At 45.2% G+C, this 19635-nt stretch overlaps 2 protein-coding genes across 4 annotated transcripts in view; both read left to right on the forward strand.

The window, feature by feature from the left end:
* The window catches only part of LOC143638173 (uncharacterized), a 45432-nt gene extending 35849 nt beyond the window's left edge, over positions 1 to 9583 (forward strand). The window contains 3 exon segments of the mRNA XM_077105826.1: positions 6073 to 7021; positions 7023 to 7132; positions 7135 to 9583. Of these exon segments, the coding sequence (XP_076961941.1) occupies positions 6073 to 7021; positions 7023 to 7132; positions 7135 to 7400 (1325 nt within the window). The 3' untranslated portion in view covers positions 7401 to 9583.
* LOC143383736 (zinc finger protein 766-like) overlaps positions 31 to 19635 on the forward strand; it is a 48277-nt gene continuing 28672 nt past the window's right edge. Inside the window, exons 1-6 of one of the 3 annotated variants that reach the window (XM_077105825.1) lie at positions 31 to 104; positions 4728 to 4854; positions 5270 to 5401; positions 15681 to 15834; positions 17429 to 17493; positions 17804 to 17880. In XM_077105825.1, the coding sequence (XP_076961940.1) occupies positions 42 to 104; positions 4728 to 4854; positions 5270 to 5401; positions 15681 to 15834; positions 17429 to 17480 (528 nt within the window). In that variant the 5' untranslated portion in view covers positions 31 to 41 and the 3' untranslated portion in view covers positions 17481 to 17493; positions 17804 to 17880. Of the gene's footprint in view, positions 105 to 4727; positions 4855 to 5269; positions 5402 to 15680; positions 15835 to 17428; positions 17494 to 17803; positions 17890 to 19048; positions 19276 to 19635 lie in introns of those variants that run through there. The other 2 variants (XM_076838630.1, XM_076838631.1) reach the window with 2 other exon arrangements.

Genomic DNA, 19635 nt, shown 5'->3' on the forward strand with positions numbered 1-19635 from the left:
TCCGGTCCCGCCCACCAGCTCCAGGTTCCTCCTCCTTCGCAATGTTCCCTGATCCCGCGCTTCCACGAGGAGACCCGGAAGCGGATCCAGTGGTCCCGAGGCCGGTGAGTTCCCCGTCCTGGGGCCGTTTGCGCTACTGGGTCGCCGGCGGGTCCGTGGCGGGGACTGGGTCCCAACAGACCTCTGCGTCCCTGCCGCGCGCCGTCCACCTGTAGTCAGCTCGGTCGCCGCGGGAGAGTCGCCTTGGTCTGCACCCTGGCGCGAGTCCCCGTGCTGGTCTCCTAATTCTCCCAACAAGGAGAAAAGGAAATGGAGAAATCTAGAATCTCAATCTCCAGAGACGTGAAGGACAGCCACATAGGGAAAGGGACATAACGGGGAGGGACCTCAGGCTGAGCAGGGGAGGAGAGGATGGATTATCTGCAGGGATGGCGGAGCACAACTGGTGCTGGGACAAGAAGAGGTGTGACTAGTGACAAGGGAGCCCAGGGAAGAGGCCTAGAGATGTGCGGGTCCAGAGCATGCGGCCAGGGGCCTGCAGCAGGCAGGCCAGAGGGAGAGAGTGGATGGGGAAGAAAGAGGCAGACATCGGTGGAGATTGGGGACAGTGAGGAGACTGGGCAGAAAGACTGACTGGAGGTGAAGGGAGTTGCAGGAATGGGGACGATCAGATGGAGGGAAGGAATAGAGGGAAGAAGGGGAGAAACCAGGAGAGGAGAGAAGCAAAGGGAGCAGGACCTAGGATGGGTGAAGAAATGAGAGTGGAGGTGATCAGAGTGAGGGAGGGAAGCAGCAATGAAGACAGGGGACCCTGGGTGTGGATGATGACATTGTAATATATAGATTTCTGTCTCCGATAAGGGAAGTGTAAGTTAAGTGTTTGTTTGTTTGTTTGTTTGAACTATACAGCTGAAGAAGGGAATGACAAAACTGCTGTTTCTAAGTTTTGTGTGTTTTGCAGTTCTGGGATTAGGATAGCTTCCTTTTGTAGTCTCTTGGGCCAGAAGGCAGTGACTTGAGCCATTCCGTTGTGGGTTACCCTCTTGTGTTTTCCAGAGATGGTGTAGTGTTGGTGAGGGGATAGGGAAAGCTGAAGTGCAACACTGTGTACAGCACTCTTAACTGTGGTCATCTAAATACGTGGGAATCTGTCTCTGTCAGCAAACAGTTCTGTGTCATATACCATCTTAGGTTTCTGTAGTTGCATCCAGATCTGGGAATCACTACCTGGAGATAGCATCCAGTGCCACTGGTTGAGGGTTTTAGTACCACAATTCCATACACACCCTAGTTCCCATGCCAGCCACATGTCCTGGGTTGGGACCTGAATTCATTGGTGGGGTGTAAATTGGAGCTTCCCATGATCCCTGCTTGGGTCTTGTTAATTTGCTCCATGGGGTAATTTCACTTAGGGAAGCACTTTATTATGCATACAATTACACATGGAAGAATATGCTAGAAGATTAACTGAAACCCAGGAGGGGGTTTTGGGCACCATGACTTTTATCCATTATCACACAAGGATGAATGACAGCTCCCTATTACAGCATGTGAAGTGAGTGCCTTTGTTGTGGACCTGAACCTCCAAATGTCATCTATAGGATGACATTTCCTTAAATTAATAGGATCGGTACTGAGATTGTGGGACACCAGGAATCTGCCAGTAGGGGAAACCACATATTGCTGAATAGAGGGGAGGCATTGTGTAATGATTGTAAGACAGTAGAAACAGTTGGGATTTTCTTCTGTCTCAGATAGTAAAGGAAAAGGAAAGATAGATTTTACACACACACATGCACACACACATCCCAAATATCCCAGTACCAAAAGACCCCATATAAAATATATAAAATGTAAGGGTTTTTTTTTTTCGTAATGGGAATTGAACCCCGGGGGAGTGGTTCAGTTTGGTCAGGGCGAGGCTATGCCCTAAAGGGAGCCTAGTGCTGCCCAGCTCCCCACTGCTGCAGCCTGTGTGTGCTTCACCACCAGGGAGACCAGGCCCAAAGAGAGGAGTAAGAGAAGTCTCCTGTGCGCCTTCCTGCAGGAGTTTACTACTGTGCCTGGGTCACTCTAAAGGGGTGGGCAGAAGGGGACCATCTTCTCACATGGTGAGGTCCTCCCTGTGTGGCTGTGGCATAGGAAGGGTGTGATGATTCTGAGCCTTAAACAGTATGTTTCCTCCTTCCAGGATTGACTTGTAGACTCGTGTTACCTGAGGAAACAGCCCTGAAGAGGAGGAGGAAAGAAAAGGGGTCAGGAATGGCTGTCACTGAGGTACAGTGATCTCTCAGGTGGTCCTGAGTCCCCTGTGCAGTGCTGGGCCTGGGGGATTCTGGCCTCAGGTGACTCTGTGGCCTCCTGCCTGTCAGGTTGCCTACACTCCCCAGGGCCTCCCTTACCCCATCCTCTTTGCTTAGATTCCATCCCACTGTGACCTGGTGGCAGGGAACCCATGAGGAGGTGCCACCAGGTGTGGCCCTGGGAATCCTCTGTCATTTTTGTTGATCTTTTAAAAAAGTGAGTGTGCTGTTTGGTGGTGTCCCTGTCCTCCACACCAGTTCTCTTGCTCTAGTGCTCATTGTTTCCTGCCTTTTGCTTCTGTTGCCTTCAGTTGGCTCTTTCCCCTGGAGGTGTATGGTTAGTTGACCTGGGTTTCTTCCTCCTTGTTGTAAAGTTTCACTACCCTAAGGTCTTTCTTTTGTTTTTTTTTCTCTTCTTCACTGCATTTCATGAGTTTTGGTGTATTTTTTTTTTATTTTACTTTTGATTCAGATATTTTCTGAATCCTTTTCCTGTTTGCCATTGGTTGGTTGAAAATAAGGTGTTTCGTTTTCCCATATTTGGGGGTGTTAATTTTTCTTCTGCAATTGGCTTCTGTATTTATTCCATTGTGCACAGAAAGAAAATTGGGGTCCTTTTAAGCTTCTGAAACTGAATGTTAAGATTTGTGACCTAATGTGTCTCAAATGAAAAAATAGACGTGTGTAGTAACTTAGTGGTAAATGTCCTGGTGTCAGTCTTCCACAACCAAAAAAAAAAAAAAAAAAAGGCAGGGGTTTGGGGGGGTGCATCTGGCAGTTTTACTCAGTGGTGAAGCACCCAGGTTCATTGTCCAGTACCATAACTAAATTTTATGAATTTTTATGTGAATTGTCTACCTTCAGCCCCAACCTCTGGTTGGTTCTGTGCAGACCTCTTTTTCCTATGGACTGCTTTGGCTGCACAGTGTCCTGCAGCACAGTCTCTGAGAACAGTGACTCTGAGCATCCTGACTCCTGTTTCTTTGTTTCTAAAAAATTGAAATCAAGCCCTTCTACCATAGAGTTATATCCTCAATCCCAGTTGTGTTTTTTTTTTTTTTTTTTTTTTTTTTTTAATAGTTAGAGTCTTGCTTCATTGCTGAGGTGGTGTTGAAGTTGTGATTCTCTTGCTTCTTCCTCGTGGGTCTGGATTACAGTTGTGTACCACTGTGGCTGGCTACTATGTTTCTTGTGTTTTCTGCAGGGGAGAAATTGGTACAGATTTAGGCAGTATCTTGCCTTAAGGAAAATTAAAATAAAACACAACTAGGAGATATAACATTCTCAGAAATACCAGAACATATTGAAAACACAGATAAAGCAAGCTCAGTTTCTCCTTATATACCCTCCACACACAGAAAGCTTCTGTGATCCCAAATAAGTGAGGGTTTTTGCCCATATGCCAAGAATGCAGTTCTTCAGAGGGCACTTGTCATTTCACCTAATTCAGACACTGTCTGTGTAGATACATGGTGGATCCCACCAGCTGAGGTCTCTGTCCCCCAAACTGGGCCCCTTTTCAGAGGCCTGCAAAAGTATGGCCCATGATTCAGAACGTCTTTCTATCAATGGGGCTTCCTTCATCCCCTCACATTCAAAAAGTGGTTAGAGTGCTTCGTAAAACTATCAAGGACTTTACTTGCATTTGCCTTGTGGTAACGCCTGTTCAGAAGATACAGGTGAACACGCGGATGGAAGAGGTGCATAGCCAAGGTGTAGGGCAAAGGATGTGGAGCCCACATGGCTTTGTATGGTGCACCACCCTTCAGGATCCTCCACCCACGCGTTGACCTGAACACCGTTTCACCCATCCTATTAAGTTTTTCTGGAGGCTCCATTATTTAGGCAGGCTTCATTACATCCTGGGTGATGGTGATCAGTGGAGACTTCAGTCCCTCTCCCTTCCCTGGAGGTGCATGGCAGGACTGTGTTACAACTGCCTCTCCTGCCTGAGGCTTTCTGGGGAGAAGCCTCTTCGTGAAGGTCTCTAGGGGGCTTTGGCACCTGTCTTCTCACTAGCACAGAAATCTTTCTTAGTTCTCCATGGATTCCAGGTGAGCTCCACATCAACAGACAGCCAGATACCAAATGTGTATTTACAGCCTCACAGTGTAGCTCTTCTCACTTGAATCAGTTGCATGCTTACACTTCTCCCTTCTCATTTCTCTTTGTTTACTTCTTTGCAGTAATGGGGTTGAACCTAGGTCCCCTCTGCCATTACATCCCTACTCCTATGTTCTTGATTCTCAGAGAGGATCTTGCTATGTTTCCCAGTCCCACCTCCAATTTACAATGTTCCCACCTCTGCCTGGTGATAGCTGGGATACAAGCATGTGCCACCATGTCTGGGTTCTGTGGTTCACATTTTGCATCAAGATTATAACTGTCCCCTGTGCTGCATTGTGAAGTCTGTTTTAATTTCAGGGTCCACTGACATTCAGGGATGTGGCCATAGAATTCTCCCAGGAGGAGTGGAAGTTCCTGGTCCCTGCTCAGAGGGCTTTGTACAGGGACGTGATGCTGGAGACCTACAGGAACCTGGTCTCCCTGGGTGAGCTTGACTTCCCCTGATGCTGGGATCTGCTCTGTATATTGTCGCATTTCCCCTTTGTCTTTGGGATTCTCTACATTGACTGATTGAAGTCCTGTTGCCTGTGAAAGACGCTCCACAGTACATCCTCTGTACTTTGTTCCCTTTCTTCAGAAGTCCTGCCCTCTTCATGATACTGCAGTGGTGCTTTCAGAGCTGAAGTACAACATAAAGCCCAAAGCCGACTCTTAAAATATCCAGTTCCCCGTTTTCTATTTCTGTGCTTTTGATTCAGTGGTTCTAGGAAGAGAGGTAGATACCTACACGATATAGTGAAATATTTTCTATATCCCTCTGTAATGTCCTCTTCCTCACGTGCAGATAGGTCTGGATTGTGGAGAAGCCACAGTGCATCAGCTTCTTTTCTCTTTACAAGCAGGAGTGTGTCCTTCAGACCTGAGTGTCCTCTCCTGGTTGGAGCAAGGGAGGGAGCCCTGGACTGTGAGTGGCCCCGAGGAAATATCCAGGCCTGCAAATGAGTGGGCATTTGTGGAGGGTGTGAAAGCAGGTAAGAGCTCACATGGGCAGAGAGGCAGCTGCCCACTAAGTAGTGTCGGGGTGCTTTGGCAATGGGAGGGGTCAGGGCTAAGGTGAAGTCCATTTCCTGGGCTTTACATGCAAGGAATTTGGTTTCAAGCTCCACTTTCTCCTTTTCCTCCTCTGCTCCTTCTCCCTATTCTCCCTCCTCTAAACTTCCTCTATGTTTACATGACGATGACATCCCCTTTGGTATCTTTATATAGTAACGTAACATTATTTTGTTAAATTCATTTTTCTTTCCTCCCATTTCTTCCTCCCCCGAGATATTCTCTGTGTCTTTATTGTATCCCGTCACTTCCTCAACTGCCTTTTGTCCTTTATCATGGACTAGTTTCTATATATGAAATCAACAATTTAATCCTTAATTTTTGAGTCTGGCTTATTTCACCTCTTTCAATGTGTCTTTGCTACTACCGCACCAAAGAGTTCCTTTTATTGTCAAAGCAAACATTTCTCATAAATATGAACATGATCTTATAGATTCTTTATCATTTGTAGAAGAACCGGAAACAAACATTTCTCCAGCTCCTGCCAAATGTATTGTGCTTGAAAAATCCTTTAATCAAGAATCACACATTAATATACATCAGACAATCTGTACTGGAGAGAAAGGATTTACTTGTGAAATCTGTAGGAAAGTCTTCAATAATAAATTTTATCTTACAAGTCATCTTAGAACTCATTCTGGAGAGAAACCTTACAAGTGTAATGAGTGTGGGAAGATGTTCAGTAGAAGTTCACACCTTGGAAAACATAGGAGAATCCACACTGGAGAGAAACCTTACAAGTGTAATGAGTGTGGGAAGATGTTCAATGACAGTTCATACCTTGGGCAACATTGGAGAATCCACACTGGAGAGAAACCTTTCAGATGTGATGAATGTGGCAAGGTCTTCCGTAACAAATCCTACCTTGCAAACCACCGGAGAATTCACACCGGGGAGAAACCTTACAAGTGTGATGCATGTGGCAAGGTCTTCAGTCAGATTTCAAACCTGGCAAGTCATCGTAGAATCCACACTGGAGAGAAACCTTTCAAATGTAACGAGTGTGGCAAGGTCTTTAGTCGTAACTCATACCTCATTCAGCATATGATAATCCACACAGGGGAGAAACCGTACAAATGCAATGAGTGCGGCAAAGTCTTCAATAAAGAATCAATCCTTACAAATCATCGTAGAATTCACACCGGAGAGAAACCTTACAAGTGTGAAGAGTGTGGGAAGAGCTTCAGTCAGACTGCACATGTTACACAACATCGGAGAATCCACACTGGAGAGAAGCCTTTCGAATGCAGTGAGTGCGGCAAGGTCTTCCAACAAAAATCAGCCCTTATAAGTCATCATAGAATCCACACTGGAGAGAAACCTTTCAAATGCAATGAGTGCAGCAAGGTCTTCCATCAAAAATCAGCCCTTATAACTCATCAAAGAATCCACACTGGAGAGAAACCTTTCAAATGCAATGATTGCGGCAAGTTCTTTAGTCAGAGATCAAACCTTAGAAGTCATCGTAGAATTCATACTGGAGAAAAACCTTACAGTCCTAACGAGCGAGGGAACGTCTTCAATGACATTTCACACCTTGCACAACAAGAGAATTCACACTGGAGAGAAACCTTTCAAATGCAATGAGTGTGGCAAGGTCTCCATCCTCAACTCAGACCTAGCAAGACAGCTGATGATAGTTCATACTGGGAGATGTCTTACAAATGCAATGAATGTGGTAAGGTCTTCAGTTGCAATTCACGTCTTGCGTATCATCATAGGATCCGTACTGGGGAGAAACCTCAAAAATGCAGTGAGTGTGGCAGTGTTTTTAGTCACAAGTCATCCCTAGCAAGTAATCAAAGAATCCACATTGGAGAGAAATCTTTCAAATGCAGTGAGTGTGAAAAGATCTTCAGTTGCAACTCATACCTAACAGAGCATCAGATAATTCATAGTGGACAAAAGACTTACAATTGAAATCTATGTGGCAAGGTCTTCAGTCTGAATCATCCCTGAGATGACACTGGAGGATCTATACTGGAGAGAAGGCTTCAACATGTAATCACTGTGCAAGGGCCTCATTTGTGTTCCCAACTCCGTCACAAGGAGGCAGGAGGATGATTGATGCAAATCCTGCCTGGCCAAGATGATGAGACTGTCTCACAATAAAATAAAGAGCTGGGGACGTAGCTCAGTGGTAGAATGATTGCCTAGACTGTCGAGTCCCTGGGTTCAATCCCCACACTTTATAAGGAGAAAAAACAAAAGTACAAGGAATGTTTTGAGGTCTTCACTCAGATTGGCTTCCACATATCAGGCACTTAGGATGTAGAGAAACCCTATGGATGTGATGAATGTGGCAAAGCCTGTAGGGTGCATCTGGCCTGGCCAATCATGTGATCCACACCAAGAGGGCATGTCAAGGTGTTCACTGACATTTCCTATCACTCAGATTGTCAAGATCTCAGAGAAAAGCCACAAATGAATTAAGCAAAGTCTCAGTCAGCATACAAGCCATGTAAGACCACTTTATTACCTAGTGGAGAATCTATCTTCCACGTATAATGACTATACAGAGCCTTTCGGCGTCGTTTAAGGCTTAGAAACACTCAGTTAGTCTGTGTGGAAGAGGAACCTCACCCAAACATTGGATGCAAACAGGCCCTTAGGTAAAAGTCTGTCATCAGGATTCCTGCTAGAAAAAAAACTCATAAATGTACCAAGATGGCAAATCTTTACTATGCACTCAGCCCTCTGTACACATCAGGTAAGGCACAAAAGCATAATGACTTTGGCCAAGCCTGTCTTCAGTGCTCATGTCTCAGTGGACATCAGTTGATTCACACTTGAGAGAAACCGTGGAAATGTCTGCAGGTGCCAAGCTCTTCTGGCACAGTTCATAGCTTGCACAACATGGGAGACGACGTCCTAGAGGTAGAGCCTGAATGCAGCGAGTGTGGCACCCCCTGCATTATGAATTCAAGCAGTGGCCAGAGTTCATACTAAAGAGCAACATCCGTCACAATCACAGCACATAGGACAGAGTTTCATGCCTCAGAACCAGTGGGCATCAAAGAGACACCTTTGAGGAAGCTGTGCAAAAGTCATGCCATGATCTTAAATCTAAGCTTTAAAATCTGGAATAGTACATGACCCAGAGAACTACCATCCAGTTGTAAGGAATGTGCTGTTTTTTTTGTTTTTGTTTTTTTTTCCCAAACATTTGTGATTTTGTTGTCCTGAGAGGATTTATTCTGGCAAAATCAGACATTGTGACCCTGCATAGTTGTTTCATCAAGGGGGTGTCCTCAGAATTCACCAGTGAGTCCATATGCTACAAAGGACTCTTAACAAATGTACTGTGTGGTACATTATTTCACCAATTCTCACACAGTCCTCTATGTCAGAAAATGTATAGGAAGGATAAATAAGTCTCTGACTATTTAAAGATTAGTTTCTGGCCTCGCATACTGTGGAAAAATTACATAATGTTTTATAACTCAGGACATATCAAAGGTGCAGGGATATTTGAAAAGGCCCAGTTATCTTCATGTTGTAAAGTGTCTCATTCTTCGAGATTTCTTGGAACGTGCCCTGCTCGTCTTGGGTTCTGTGCCTTTCTTACGGATCTTTCACGGCTGTGTCCAGAAAGGAACCCATAGGAGTAAAGGTCTTCGTGAAATGAAGATCCCCGTTGTCCTTGCTCCTGGAGTAGGAGGACACTGCCTATTAAAATTCAGTGTTGCCTGCACCAAGAAATATTTCAAAGGGACTGATCAGGATGTAGAATTGAGGTATCAGTTATCCTGCCTGGGGTGGTCTGTGCACCCTTGTCCATATTGTCCATAGTGGGATGGGGTAAAGAACACTCAACAAACTGCTTGAAGTGGGACAGCCAAGACTGCAGGGACTGGGCTTTTTATCGGAGGAGAGGAATGTGTTCTTCGGGCCTGATTATATCCCGGAAGAATGCAGGGAAATGGTGGCCACTGCTGCATTTAATGGCCATAGCTGTTTAGCACAGTTGGTGACTAATTGTCTCATTCTTGGAATTGAAAAGTGATCAGAGAAGAGATGAACCTAAAGAACCACAACAGCACATGCTTCATGAGGATCCACCTTTACCTGCTGAGGTTACGTTTGCTGCTGATTTATTCAGAATGTACCGTAGATTTCATATGATACTTAGTAAAATCTAATCTTTCACAGAAGTATGAGTGGATTGTGTTTCTTCTATAGCAGTTTTGTTCCACCTCAGTTGGTTCTTTATACTGGAAACTTAACATTCACCATTAGATTCCTAAGGTTCAAAGAGATTTACAACAGGTTTTTTTTTTTTTTTTTTTTTTTAATTTCCCTGGTGGATCAAACAACATATAATCTTGGGAACAGATAAACATGCTTTGTAATTGAGTTATTCCATGCTCTGCCCTAGGGTAAGTATGTGGGTAGGATGGAAGGCTCCCAGAAGCTTGGTGTCAGATATGGACATCCAAGAGCCTGCGTCATTGTTGATGAATGTGCATCTCATACTTCCTTTTCCTCTCTTCCCTCCCCTAGTACTGGGCATTAAGCCCAAGGCCTCTCTACCACTGAGGGACATCCCTAGTCCCTTTCTTCATTTTCTTTTGTTCTGTTTATTTCAATCCTGGGTTAGGTCCTTGCTGAATCACTGCTGGGCTTGAACATGGATCATCCACCCTCAATCTGACTAGCCCTTGGGATTACCAGCATACACCACATTATTAGTGTGTCTCTAAATGTGTCTCATTAGGCAAGTAAGACACACAGAATGCACCTTTTTCCATAAAGCAAAAATAAAAATAGAGTAAGGGTATGTAATAAGATGAGCATTAAAGATGAATGCCACAAAATTTCTTAGCATACATGGTGGGTTTTGTTAAGCTTGTACTGTCATCCTCATGAGTGTTAACTTCTTACCACCTGACGAGAACTGCCTTAAGCACCACCCCCATCAGGTTAGTTCATCAAGGATGCCAATACCATAGCCTGAAATGTCCACCACACAACGAGGCTTGGTGGGGTGGTGGTGGTGGTGGTAGACCTAAGCTGTTCTTGAGGTCCCTGAGGATGGGGAATAGTGCCTGGCTTGTGTTGTGACAGTGAGGCTTGAATGTGGGCACCTGGGTGTGCTTCAGACTTCAGCTGCTGCTGAGGAATTTATCATCTCCTTAGCCAGGGGGAGAGGAGGGACAGTGGTGACAAGGATGGGGTATGCACAGTCTAGCATCAAAGGCTAGTCAAGCTCTGTGGTCCCTGAATGTTTCATCTTGGTTCTCCTTGCTTGTTGCTTGGGAGGCTCATGGTTTTCTGTATTCCATCTGCTGTCACACAGCTGCCATTGCACAGTGAGGTTGTTGGAAATGTTTTGAAAAAACTCCCTAGATCAACCGCCTAATACATGTGTATAGTACTGCAGTGAAGATGTTTGGAAATGATGATAAGTGATCCATATGATTAAACGGTTTTACCAGAAGAGTATTTTTCCCAAGGGATAATATCTTACTTTCAGAATATGATATAAGCCAATATGTTACATGGTTTATTTTTATTTCATAATTATTTTTCTCATCATTTCCTCCATCACTGTTATGCAGATTGCAGCATGTATTCCTTTCATTTGTTCCAAGAAATGTTCAGGGGTATACAAATGAATGTGCTTTATTGAGACTGGATTTTGTGACATAGAGGTGGTCACTAGATGTCACTAGGAGCTCTGCAGGGATGGAGGAAGGCCTCTTCACACCTGCACAGGAGCAAGGGGGCTTAATCAGTGCAAGAGGGTGAGCTGATGTCTTCTTGATTCAAACTGGGCAAATCGTATGACTTAAGAAATGTGTCGATGCCTTCAATGTCTTCTATTTTTTGGAGTATAAGTCTTCAAAATAATTTTTGATTATCCTCTGTATTTCGGTAGTGTCTGTAGTGATATTACCTTTTTCATCATGAATGCTGGTGATTTGAGTTTTCTCTTGCCTTCTTTTTGTTAGTGTAGCTAAGGGTCTGTGAATTTTATTTATTTTTTCAAAGAACCAACCTTTTGTTTTGTCAATTGTTTCAGTTGTTTCTTCTGTTTCAATTTCATTGATTTCAGCTCTAATTTTAATAATTTCTTGCCTTCTACTGCTTTTGCTGCTGATTTGTTCTTCTTTTTCTAGGACTTTGAGATGTAGTGCAAATTTCCAAATGAAAGAAGGCAATCTGAAAGACTACACACTGCAGAGCTCTTATCTACTTGATATTGAGAAGTAGGCAATTTTGGACACACCCTGAAAAGATCAATCAGTGGTTGTTAGTGGTTTGGAGGAAGGAAGTGATAGATGGATAATGCACAGGGGATCTTTAGGATGCTGAAACTTCAGTATGATGTAGTAAAATGGGTCTATAACACTATGAATTTTCCAATTCCAAAGAGTGAACTCCAATGTAAAGTATGGATTGTAGCCCATAATTATATATAGTTTTTTAACTGTGATATAGACCATACTAATGGAAAAATGTAACAATCATGGACTTTGTGTGCACAGAAAAGGTATAATGAGAAATCCTAATTATAGGCTTATTTGTTCTGTAAATATAGATTGCTTTTAATAATCAAATATAAATTTAAAAGGTATAATGCACCCAGCCAAGTGACTATTACCTTGGAAATGAATTCACTCTTTGATGAGCAGTATCATTCACAACAAGAACCAACTAATGGAGAAAAAACTCATTAGGGCATGAAGATGATAAGAGCATTGGACAGCACTCCTCCTGCATTCAAGATAAAACCTCTCAGCAGATGCTATACTTTCCTGATGGTACTGTTAACCACCTCCCTCTGTGGCCCCACCCAGAATAAAACCACAGACCTACAGCCCTAAACCTGCTCTAGGACCCTCAGGCCCAGCATCCTGCAGAGCTTTAGATACAGAGGTGATGGCTGTCCAGGACGATGTTGCCTCCCAATTGCACTGCACCTGCACAGCACTGCAGTGGTCACTGTCCACCAGCCACCCTAACTTAGATGACAGGATGGGTGGACAGCAAGTCCACTCCTGTGTTTCTGCACTCTAGAGACAGCCCTGAAGGTGACCCAAGAAAGGTGGTTTCTGCTGTGAATTCTTAATCACAGCCACTAGATGAGCTGTGGTGAGCAGGTGGCCAGGTCCTCGCTCTGGTCCTCTGGAAGGCTCAGCTCTGAGAGGATGTGCTGAGCTCTGGGCAATGGAAACTGTTCACAGTGTCCATAAGCAGCAGAGGAAGCAGGGTCCATAGGACTAACAGGGACTTGTGGGTCAGACTGGGTGGGCGCACTCAGGTGAGCGCCAGAGGGTCAGGGTCAGAGGACCCTGTGGGAATCCTTGGCATTATGTGCAGGCCAAGGTCCTCCAGCATGCTGGGGTTCAGATGTCTGTGGGCTCCAGGGGAGCTGTTCTGCAGACAGGAGGACCAGTGATTGGGTACTGAAGCTGCTGCTTAGGAATCCTTTGGGAAAGTCGTGACTGCAGGACTTCTTTGAGCTGTGGTGCAGACTGGCCTGGTGTATCCACTGGCTCCAAGGACATGTGATCCTGCTGTCAGCCTGAGTGCATGCATCTGTGGATGTGGAGGTCTAGCCTGAGAAGAAAGTAAATGGTCCACAGTGGATTGCTTACATCGGTCATCCTGACAGCTCTACATTGAGCCCAGGAAGGGAGCGGAGACCCAGGTTGGGCACCATTTTAAAAGTAGCCTTTTGCAGCCAGGAGTCAGGCCTGGAGGATCCTGAAAGCATCTTCTGGTATCTGTCCAGACACCTGAGCTATTGGAAGCGTCTCCTCTGCCCTGGATGTCTGCTGGGCCACAATGTATGCAACAGGTGCCAAGCTAAAGTGAACAGTGTGTGCTGCAGAGTCAGGCTCTGGGAGGAAAGGAGACCGTTGAGGTTCTCTTCCTTACACGTCTGGCTACATCCTCCATCCCTCCATTGCTGTGACCTTTCAAAATCCATAAGCGTTTATTGTCCTTCACTTCCTCCCACCCTTTCTAATATATATTCCCGGACCTACATTCTGTAACCTTTTTGAAAACAAAGAAACAACCCCAACAACAAAAACCAGGACAAAACAGAAACCTTTTTTCCCTGTTCCAAGGACCACATTCTGACCACAATCCTTCTCGCCTTCAGTGGCTCCTGTAAACTCTGTCACCTATCTTCCTTCCCCTTCTCTGTATGTACTCCCAAATCTAGTGTCAGCCTGTTCCTTGTGTCCTCTGCCTAACACCCTCAAATCCACAGTGCTCAACCTCCAGGACCCTCCACTCCTCTGTGAAGTGCATGCTGCCCCTGACCACCATCCACCACCCTGCAGCCCTGCCCCTTGCTCCTGGGTGCTTCAGTGCACTCACAACCAGGGTCCCCTCCCTTGGCTCCCTCCCTTCCTGTGCACATCCTTCCTCCCTTCCCATGTCTGTTCCCAGGCTCCATCTCCTTTGCTTACACTCTGAATCCACCTCAGTCACTGTCCACCAAGGTGGGCTCCTCCTCTCCTTATCTTTGCTCACAGCAGGTCTCCACATGCTTCCCACTGACCATTGGCCCTCATTGCCAATGTCTTGTGTTGCCATCACACCCTTGTTCCTGTCACCTTGCCATCCACCCACCCAGAACTCAATGGGTTTATGCCTGTGCCTTTCTGGCCCGCTCTTCCCTTTGTAGTCCTAGCCTGGCATTGGCCTTAACCTTGGAGCAACACGTGACATGCTTCTGCCTTTCCCCCTCTCTCCCCTCCATCATCTTTAGACTTGGCCCTCCAGGCTCTCTGCTCCACCATCTCACGTCTGTTGTCCATTTCCCTGTGCCCTGTGCTCACTCTTGTCCATCACACACCTGTGCTCTGTCCCTCCCTCAACACTTCACTGTTAACAGTGGCCCTGGGTGTTTTTAGTAAATGCCCTTGAGTGCCAGGGCTCACAGGTGAGGGAGTGCTGAGGCAGACCACTGGAGGAAGGTGAGGCCTGAGCCTCTCGGCAAGCCTCTAGGCAGGTTCCAGAGCGAGCATTCCCCAGGATGTGCAGGGCCAGCTCCACCTCTCCTCATCCCTGGGCCTCCCTTTATTTCCTCTGCATTCTCATCACGTGAAAGGTTTTTTTTGGGGGGGATGGGAGGGAAGTCTATTCATTCCACACACAACCCATCTACTAGATGGGTCTAGTTTTAATCTAGAATTTACCACATCTCTGCCACAGCCTCTAAGTGTTGACCATTCCCTAGGAATTTGTGATAATACCTGAGGGGTTGGCTTTTCCATAAAATTAGACTTTGCCTTAAATAAGCAAAGCCTTAAATCCTAAGCTCCTTCAAACATTTCAAAAAGGGTCTATTTTCACAAAGAAAACCCAGCAACTCATGTGGCCTTCTGAGAAGATAGCATATGGGTGACAGGCAGGGACATAGATATTAGGGCAATGGAGTGCAAATAAATTAATGTCCTATTATAAATGCTTTTCCTGAAAGTCCCTCCATGATGCTGTTGCCCAGGAAGACTCATGTATCTTCCCCTCCCCCTTTTCTGTTCTCCACCTCTATGACCTGCTGTGATCTTTCCCATGTCTGTCTCTGCCTGCACTAGGGACTTCACTCTTTATAGAGGAATTGGTTCTTCTGAGAATACATCCTAGCTTAAATACATACATTTATTTTTATTTAGAGAGTAATAAATGCTACTTTTTAAGGTGTAGGTAAGACTTGTCCATGTTTCTACCTGTTTTAACCTAGATGTGAATATTTTCACAAAATGTGAAACTCTTGTATAGATCCCAGCTGAAGAGGTATGATTCCTAGATGAGAAACCATGTCCTTCCTTTCCTTGTGGCACAGCTGGAGCAGGAGCATTGTGCTCCTACCAGCTTTGCTTTCTTCCATCCAATGCAGTCTGGGTGGTTTGCAGTGGCCCAGGTGGAGTTGCACAGGAAAGAAGTTTGCATCACATCCGATCTATTGCCCTCCTTCATGACCATGTGGGTCCCATCTTCAGCCAGCTGAAGGTGCCCTTAGGGTAAGAAAGTCAGGTGTCTCTTCTATCCGTTCTCTAGTGATGTTTTCAGTATGAAGAACAATTAAATTCTTGAACATTGTAGAAAAACATGAAATTATGTATTATGATACAATTAGGCAACTTTTGACATATATTTTGGTACTGAGGACTGAACCTGGGGGTGCTTTTCCATTGAGTGACACTGAGCTTCATCCCAACCCCTTTTCTTTTTCAGTTTTGAGACAGAGTCTTGCTAAGTTGTTGAGGCTGGTCTTGAACTTGGAATGCTCCTCTCTCAGCTTCCTGTGTTGCTGGGATTTCATGCACATGCCACAGCACCCAGCAGGACTTTGCATTTTTTTATGCAGACAAAACAGAGCCTGGATAAAGTAAGTAGAATGGCTCACAACTCATGAGAATAAAGAGGCTGGCAGTGGGAAAACACACCGATATTAGGTCATTGATGTTCACCAACCACCCTGTGGGGTTGGGAAACAGAACAACATTAATATTTAGTATGGAGGAGAGGGTATGGAAAGTCACAAAGGAGCCCATCAGGAGAAGGATTCTCTGGGTGGCTCTGGACTCAGGTCAGGATCTGGGGGAAACTTTGATGCTGTGAATGTGCTGAACCCATTGCTTGTGCCTATACAGAAAGAGAACCATGGAGCCACCGAACCATATCATGAGCACGAAAAAGACAACCTCAGGAAATACAAACCATGCTGCATATAATTAATTTGGTATTTTGTCACAACCTGCAGAAGTACAGTACCCAAAATCTATGTCAGGTTTTTGCTACTCCAAATGCTAAGCACATTGAGAGGAAAAATGAATTCACCACAATGTACAGGATCCAGCAGAGGGAAATGGAGAAGCCAATGTACTTTGTGGCTTTTCCTTTGAGGTCCTTCTAACAGGAGTTCATGGGATTGATCATGATGTTCTGTGCAGCAGCCCGGGGGGTGATGAATAACTTGTGTACATTGATGCAGCAGGAGTGAGAGCCGTTTATTCTAGAATAAGAGCAGTATTTAAACATTTTATACAGCTTATCTAATTAGCATAAAATAGATACAGCAGTCAACCAATAAGGAATCTCCACACTTAATGGCTCGCTTTTGTGACTTCACAAATTACTCCCTCTGGCATTTTACCAGGTGTCATCCAGACTTGTTTACAGACTCTTAACATTTCTCTGGCAAAATAACAGGTGCCAATCTGACTTGTTTACAGACCTTAACAGTTCTGGAAGATGCTTAAAGGCTCTGCTCTACCTAACAGTACTATCTGTACCTTCAATAAATCTGTACTGTCCTGTTATTTCTGTGTCTTGCTCAATCCTTGTTTTGGGTAAACCAAGGATGTGGACTTCAACTAGACATCCCAAAGGTAACAGCACTGTTTCTCAGTGGAAACTAGAGTGCACACAGTTCTTGAGGCTTGGGAAAGATGTGGGAAGACCTGGGTCCTGGTTATTCTGCTGCCTAAGGGCCTCTGCTGCTCAGCCACCCAGGCCTCTTTCCTTTTCCTGGTAGCAGGTTGGTTAAGCCTCAGGACCTTCACTGGGTCTTGACCCTTGTCTAGGCCTCCTTGACACTGGGCTGCAGGTGGTCAAAACCTCAGGTCTTTGTTCTGATGTTACCTGCTGCATGGAGACTCCTGTGACCGCCCCCCAGCTCCTGTAACACTCCAGCCACACCCTGCCCCACCTCTGGTCCCTGCAGACTACTTTGCATATTTCTTTCTGTTCCTTCACCATCAGCTGTCTGGATCCTTGTAAGAACAAGGTTCCAAGAGAGGCACAGAGCTAGAAGGTGGTAGTGGGCTGGGCTTGCCCCTAATGGGGGTACTTAATTCTGGGTTTCATGAGAGTCCCGAGTCATTTTGCAATAATTCTACTAACTGGATGTGCCATTCAGGGGTGAGGATGTTACCAGTTTTTATAATACTGAAAAATAGTTGATTTTCTTCTCTGTGCAGCATTGAGAAACTGGCTCTGTGTCCTCCATCCTGGGTGCTGAGATCAGCCTGAGATCCCAGGAGAGGTGAGGGGGCACTGTGCTGTGGTTCAGTTTGGTCAGGGCCAGGCTATGCCCTGAAGGGAGCCCAGTGTTGTCCAGCTCCCCACTGCTGCAGCCTGTGTGTGCTTCACCAGCAGGGAGACCAGGCCCAAAGAGAGGAGTAACAGATCTCCTATGTGCCTTCCTGCAGGAGTTTACTACTGTGCCTGGGTCACTCTAAAGGGGTGGGCAGAAGGGGACCATCTTCTCACATGGTGAGGTCCTCCCTGTGTGGCTGTGGCATAGGAAGGGTGTGATGATTCTGGGCCTTAAACAGTATGTTTCCTCCTTCCAGGATTGACTTGTAGACTCGTGTTACCTGAGGAAACAGCCCTGAAGAGGAGGAGGAAAGAAAAGGGGTCAGGAATGGCTGTCACTGAGGTACAGTGATCTCTCAGGTGGTCCTGAGTCCCCTGTGCAGTGCTGGGCCTGGGGGATTCTGGCCTCAGGTGACTCTGTGGCCTCCTGCCTGTCAGGTGTGCCTGCACTCCCCAGGGCCTCCCTTACCCCATCCTCTGCGCTTAGATTTCATCCCACTGTGACCTGGTGGCAGGGAACCCATGAGGAGGTACCACCAGGTGTGGCCCTGGGAATCCTCTGTCATTTTTGTTGATCTTTTAAAAAAGTGAGTGTGCTGTTTGGTGGTGTCCCTGTCCTCCACACCAGTTCTCTTGCTGTAGTGCTCATTGTTTCCTGCCTTTTGCTTCTATTGCCTTCAGTTGGTTCTTTCCCCTGGAGGTGTATGGTTAGTTGACCTGGGTTTCTTCCTCCTTGTTGTAAAGTTTCACTACCCTAAAGTCTTTCTTTTGTTTTTTTTTCTCTTCTTCACTGCATTTCATGAGTTTTGGTGTATTTTTTTTTTTTATTTTACTTTTGATTCAGATATTTTCTGAATCCTTTTCCTGTTTGCCATTGGTTGGTTGAAAATGAGGTGTTTCATTTTCCCATATTTTGGGGTGTTAATTTTTCTTCTGCAATTGGCTTCTGTATTTATTCCATTGTGCACAGAAAGAAAATTGGGGTCCTTTTAAGCTTCTGAAACTGAATGTTAAGATTTGTGACCTAATGTGTCTCAAATGAAAAAATAGACGTGTGTAGTAACTTAGTGGTAAATGTCCTGGTGTCAGTCTTCCACAACCAAAAAAAAAAAAAAAAAATGGCGGGATTTGATGGGGTGCATCTGGCAGTTTTACTCAGTGGTGAAGCACCCAGGTTCATTGTCCAGTACCATAACTAAATTTTATGAATTTTTATGTAAATTGTCTACCTTCAGCCCCAACCTCTGGTTGGTTCTGTGCAGACCTCTTTTTCCTATGGACTGCTTTGGCTGCACAGTGTCCTGCAGCAAGTCTCTGAGAACAGTGACTCTGAGCATCCTGACTCCTGTTTCTTTCTTTCTTAGAAATTGAAATCAGGCCCTTCTACCATTGAGTTATATCCTCAATCCCAGTTTTCTTGTTTTTTCCTTTTTTATAGTTAGAGTCTTGCTTCATTGCTGAGGTGGTGTTGAAGTTGTGATTCTCTTGCTTCTTCCTCCTAGGTCTGGATTACAGTTGTGTACCACTGTGGCTGGCTACTATGTTTCTTGTGTTTTCTGCAGGGGAGAAATCGGTACAGATTTAGGCAGTATCTTGCCTTAAGGAAAATTAAAATAAAACACAACTAGGAGATATAACATTCTCAGAAATACCAGAACATATTGAAAACACAGATAAAGCAAGCTCAGTTTCTTCTTATATACCCTCCGCACACAGAAAGCTTCTGTGATCCCAAATAAGAGAGGGTTTTTGCCCATATGCCAAGAATGCAGTTCTTCAGAGGGCACTTGTCATTTCACCTAATTCAGACACTGTCTGTGTAGATACATGGTGGATCCCACCATCTGAGGTCTCTGTCCCCTAAACTGGGCCCCTTTTCAGAGGCCTGCAAAAGTATGGTCCATGATTCAGAACGACTTTCTATCAATGGGGCTTCCTTCATCCCCTCACATTCAAAAAGTGGTTAGAGTGCTTCGTAAAACTATCAAGGACTTTACTTGCATTTGCCTTGTGGTAACGCCTGTTTAGAAGATACAGGTGAACACGCGGATGGAAGAGGTGCATAAGGCAAGGTGTAGGGCAAAGGATG

The sequence above is a fragment of the Callospermophilus lateralis genome, chromosome 18, assembly GCF_048772815.1.
Source record: "Callospermophilus lateralis isolate mCalLat2 chromosome 18, mCalLat2.hap1, whole genome shotgun sequence".
NCBI lineage: Eukaryota > Metazoa > Chordata > Mammalia > Rodentia > Sciuridae > Callospermophilus > Callospermophilus lateralis.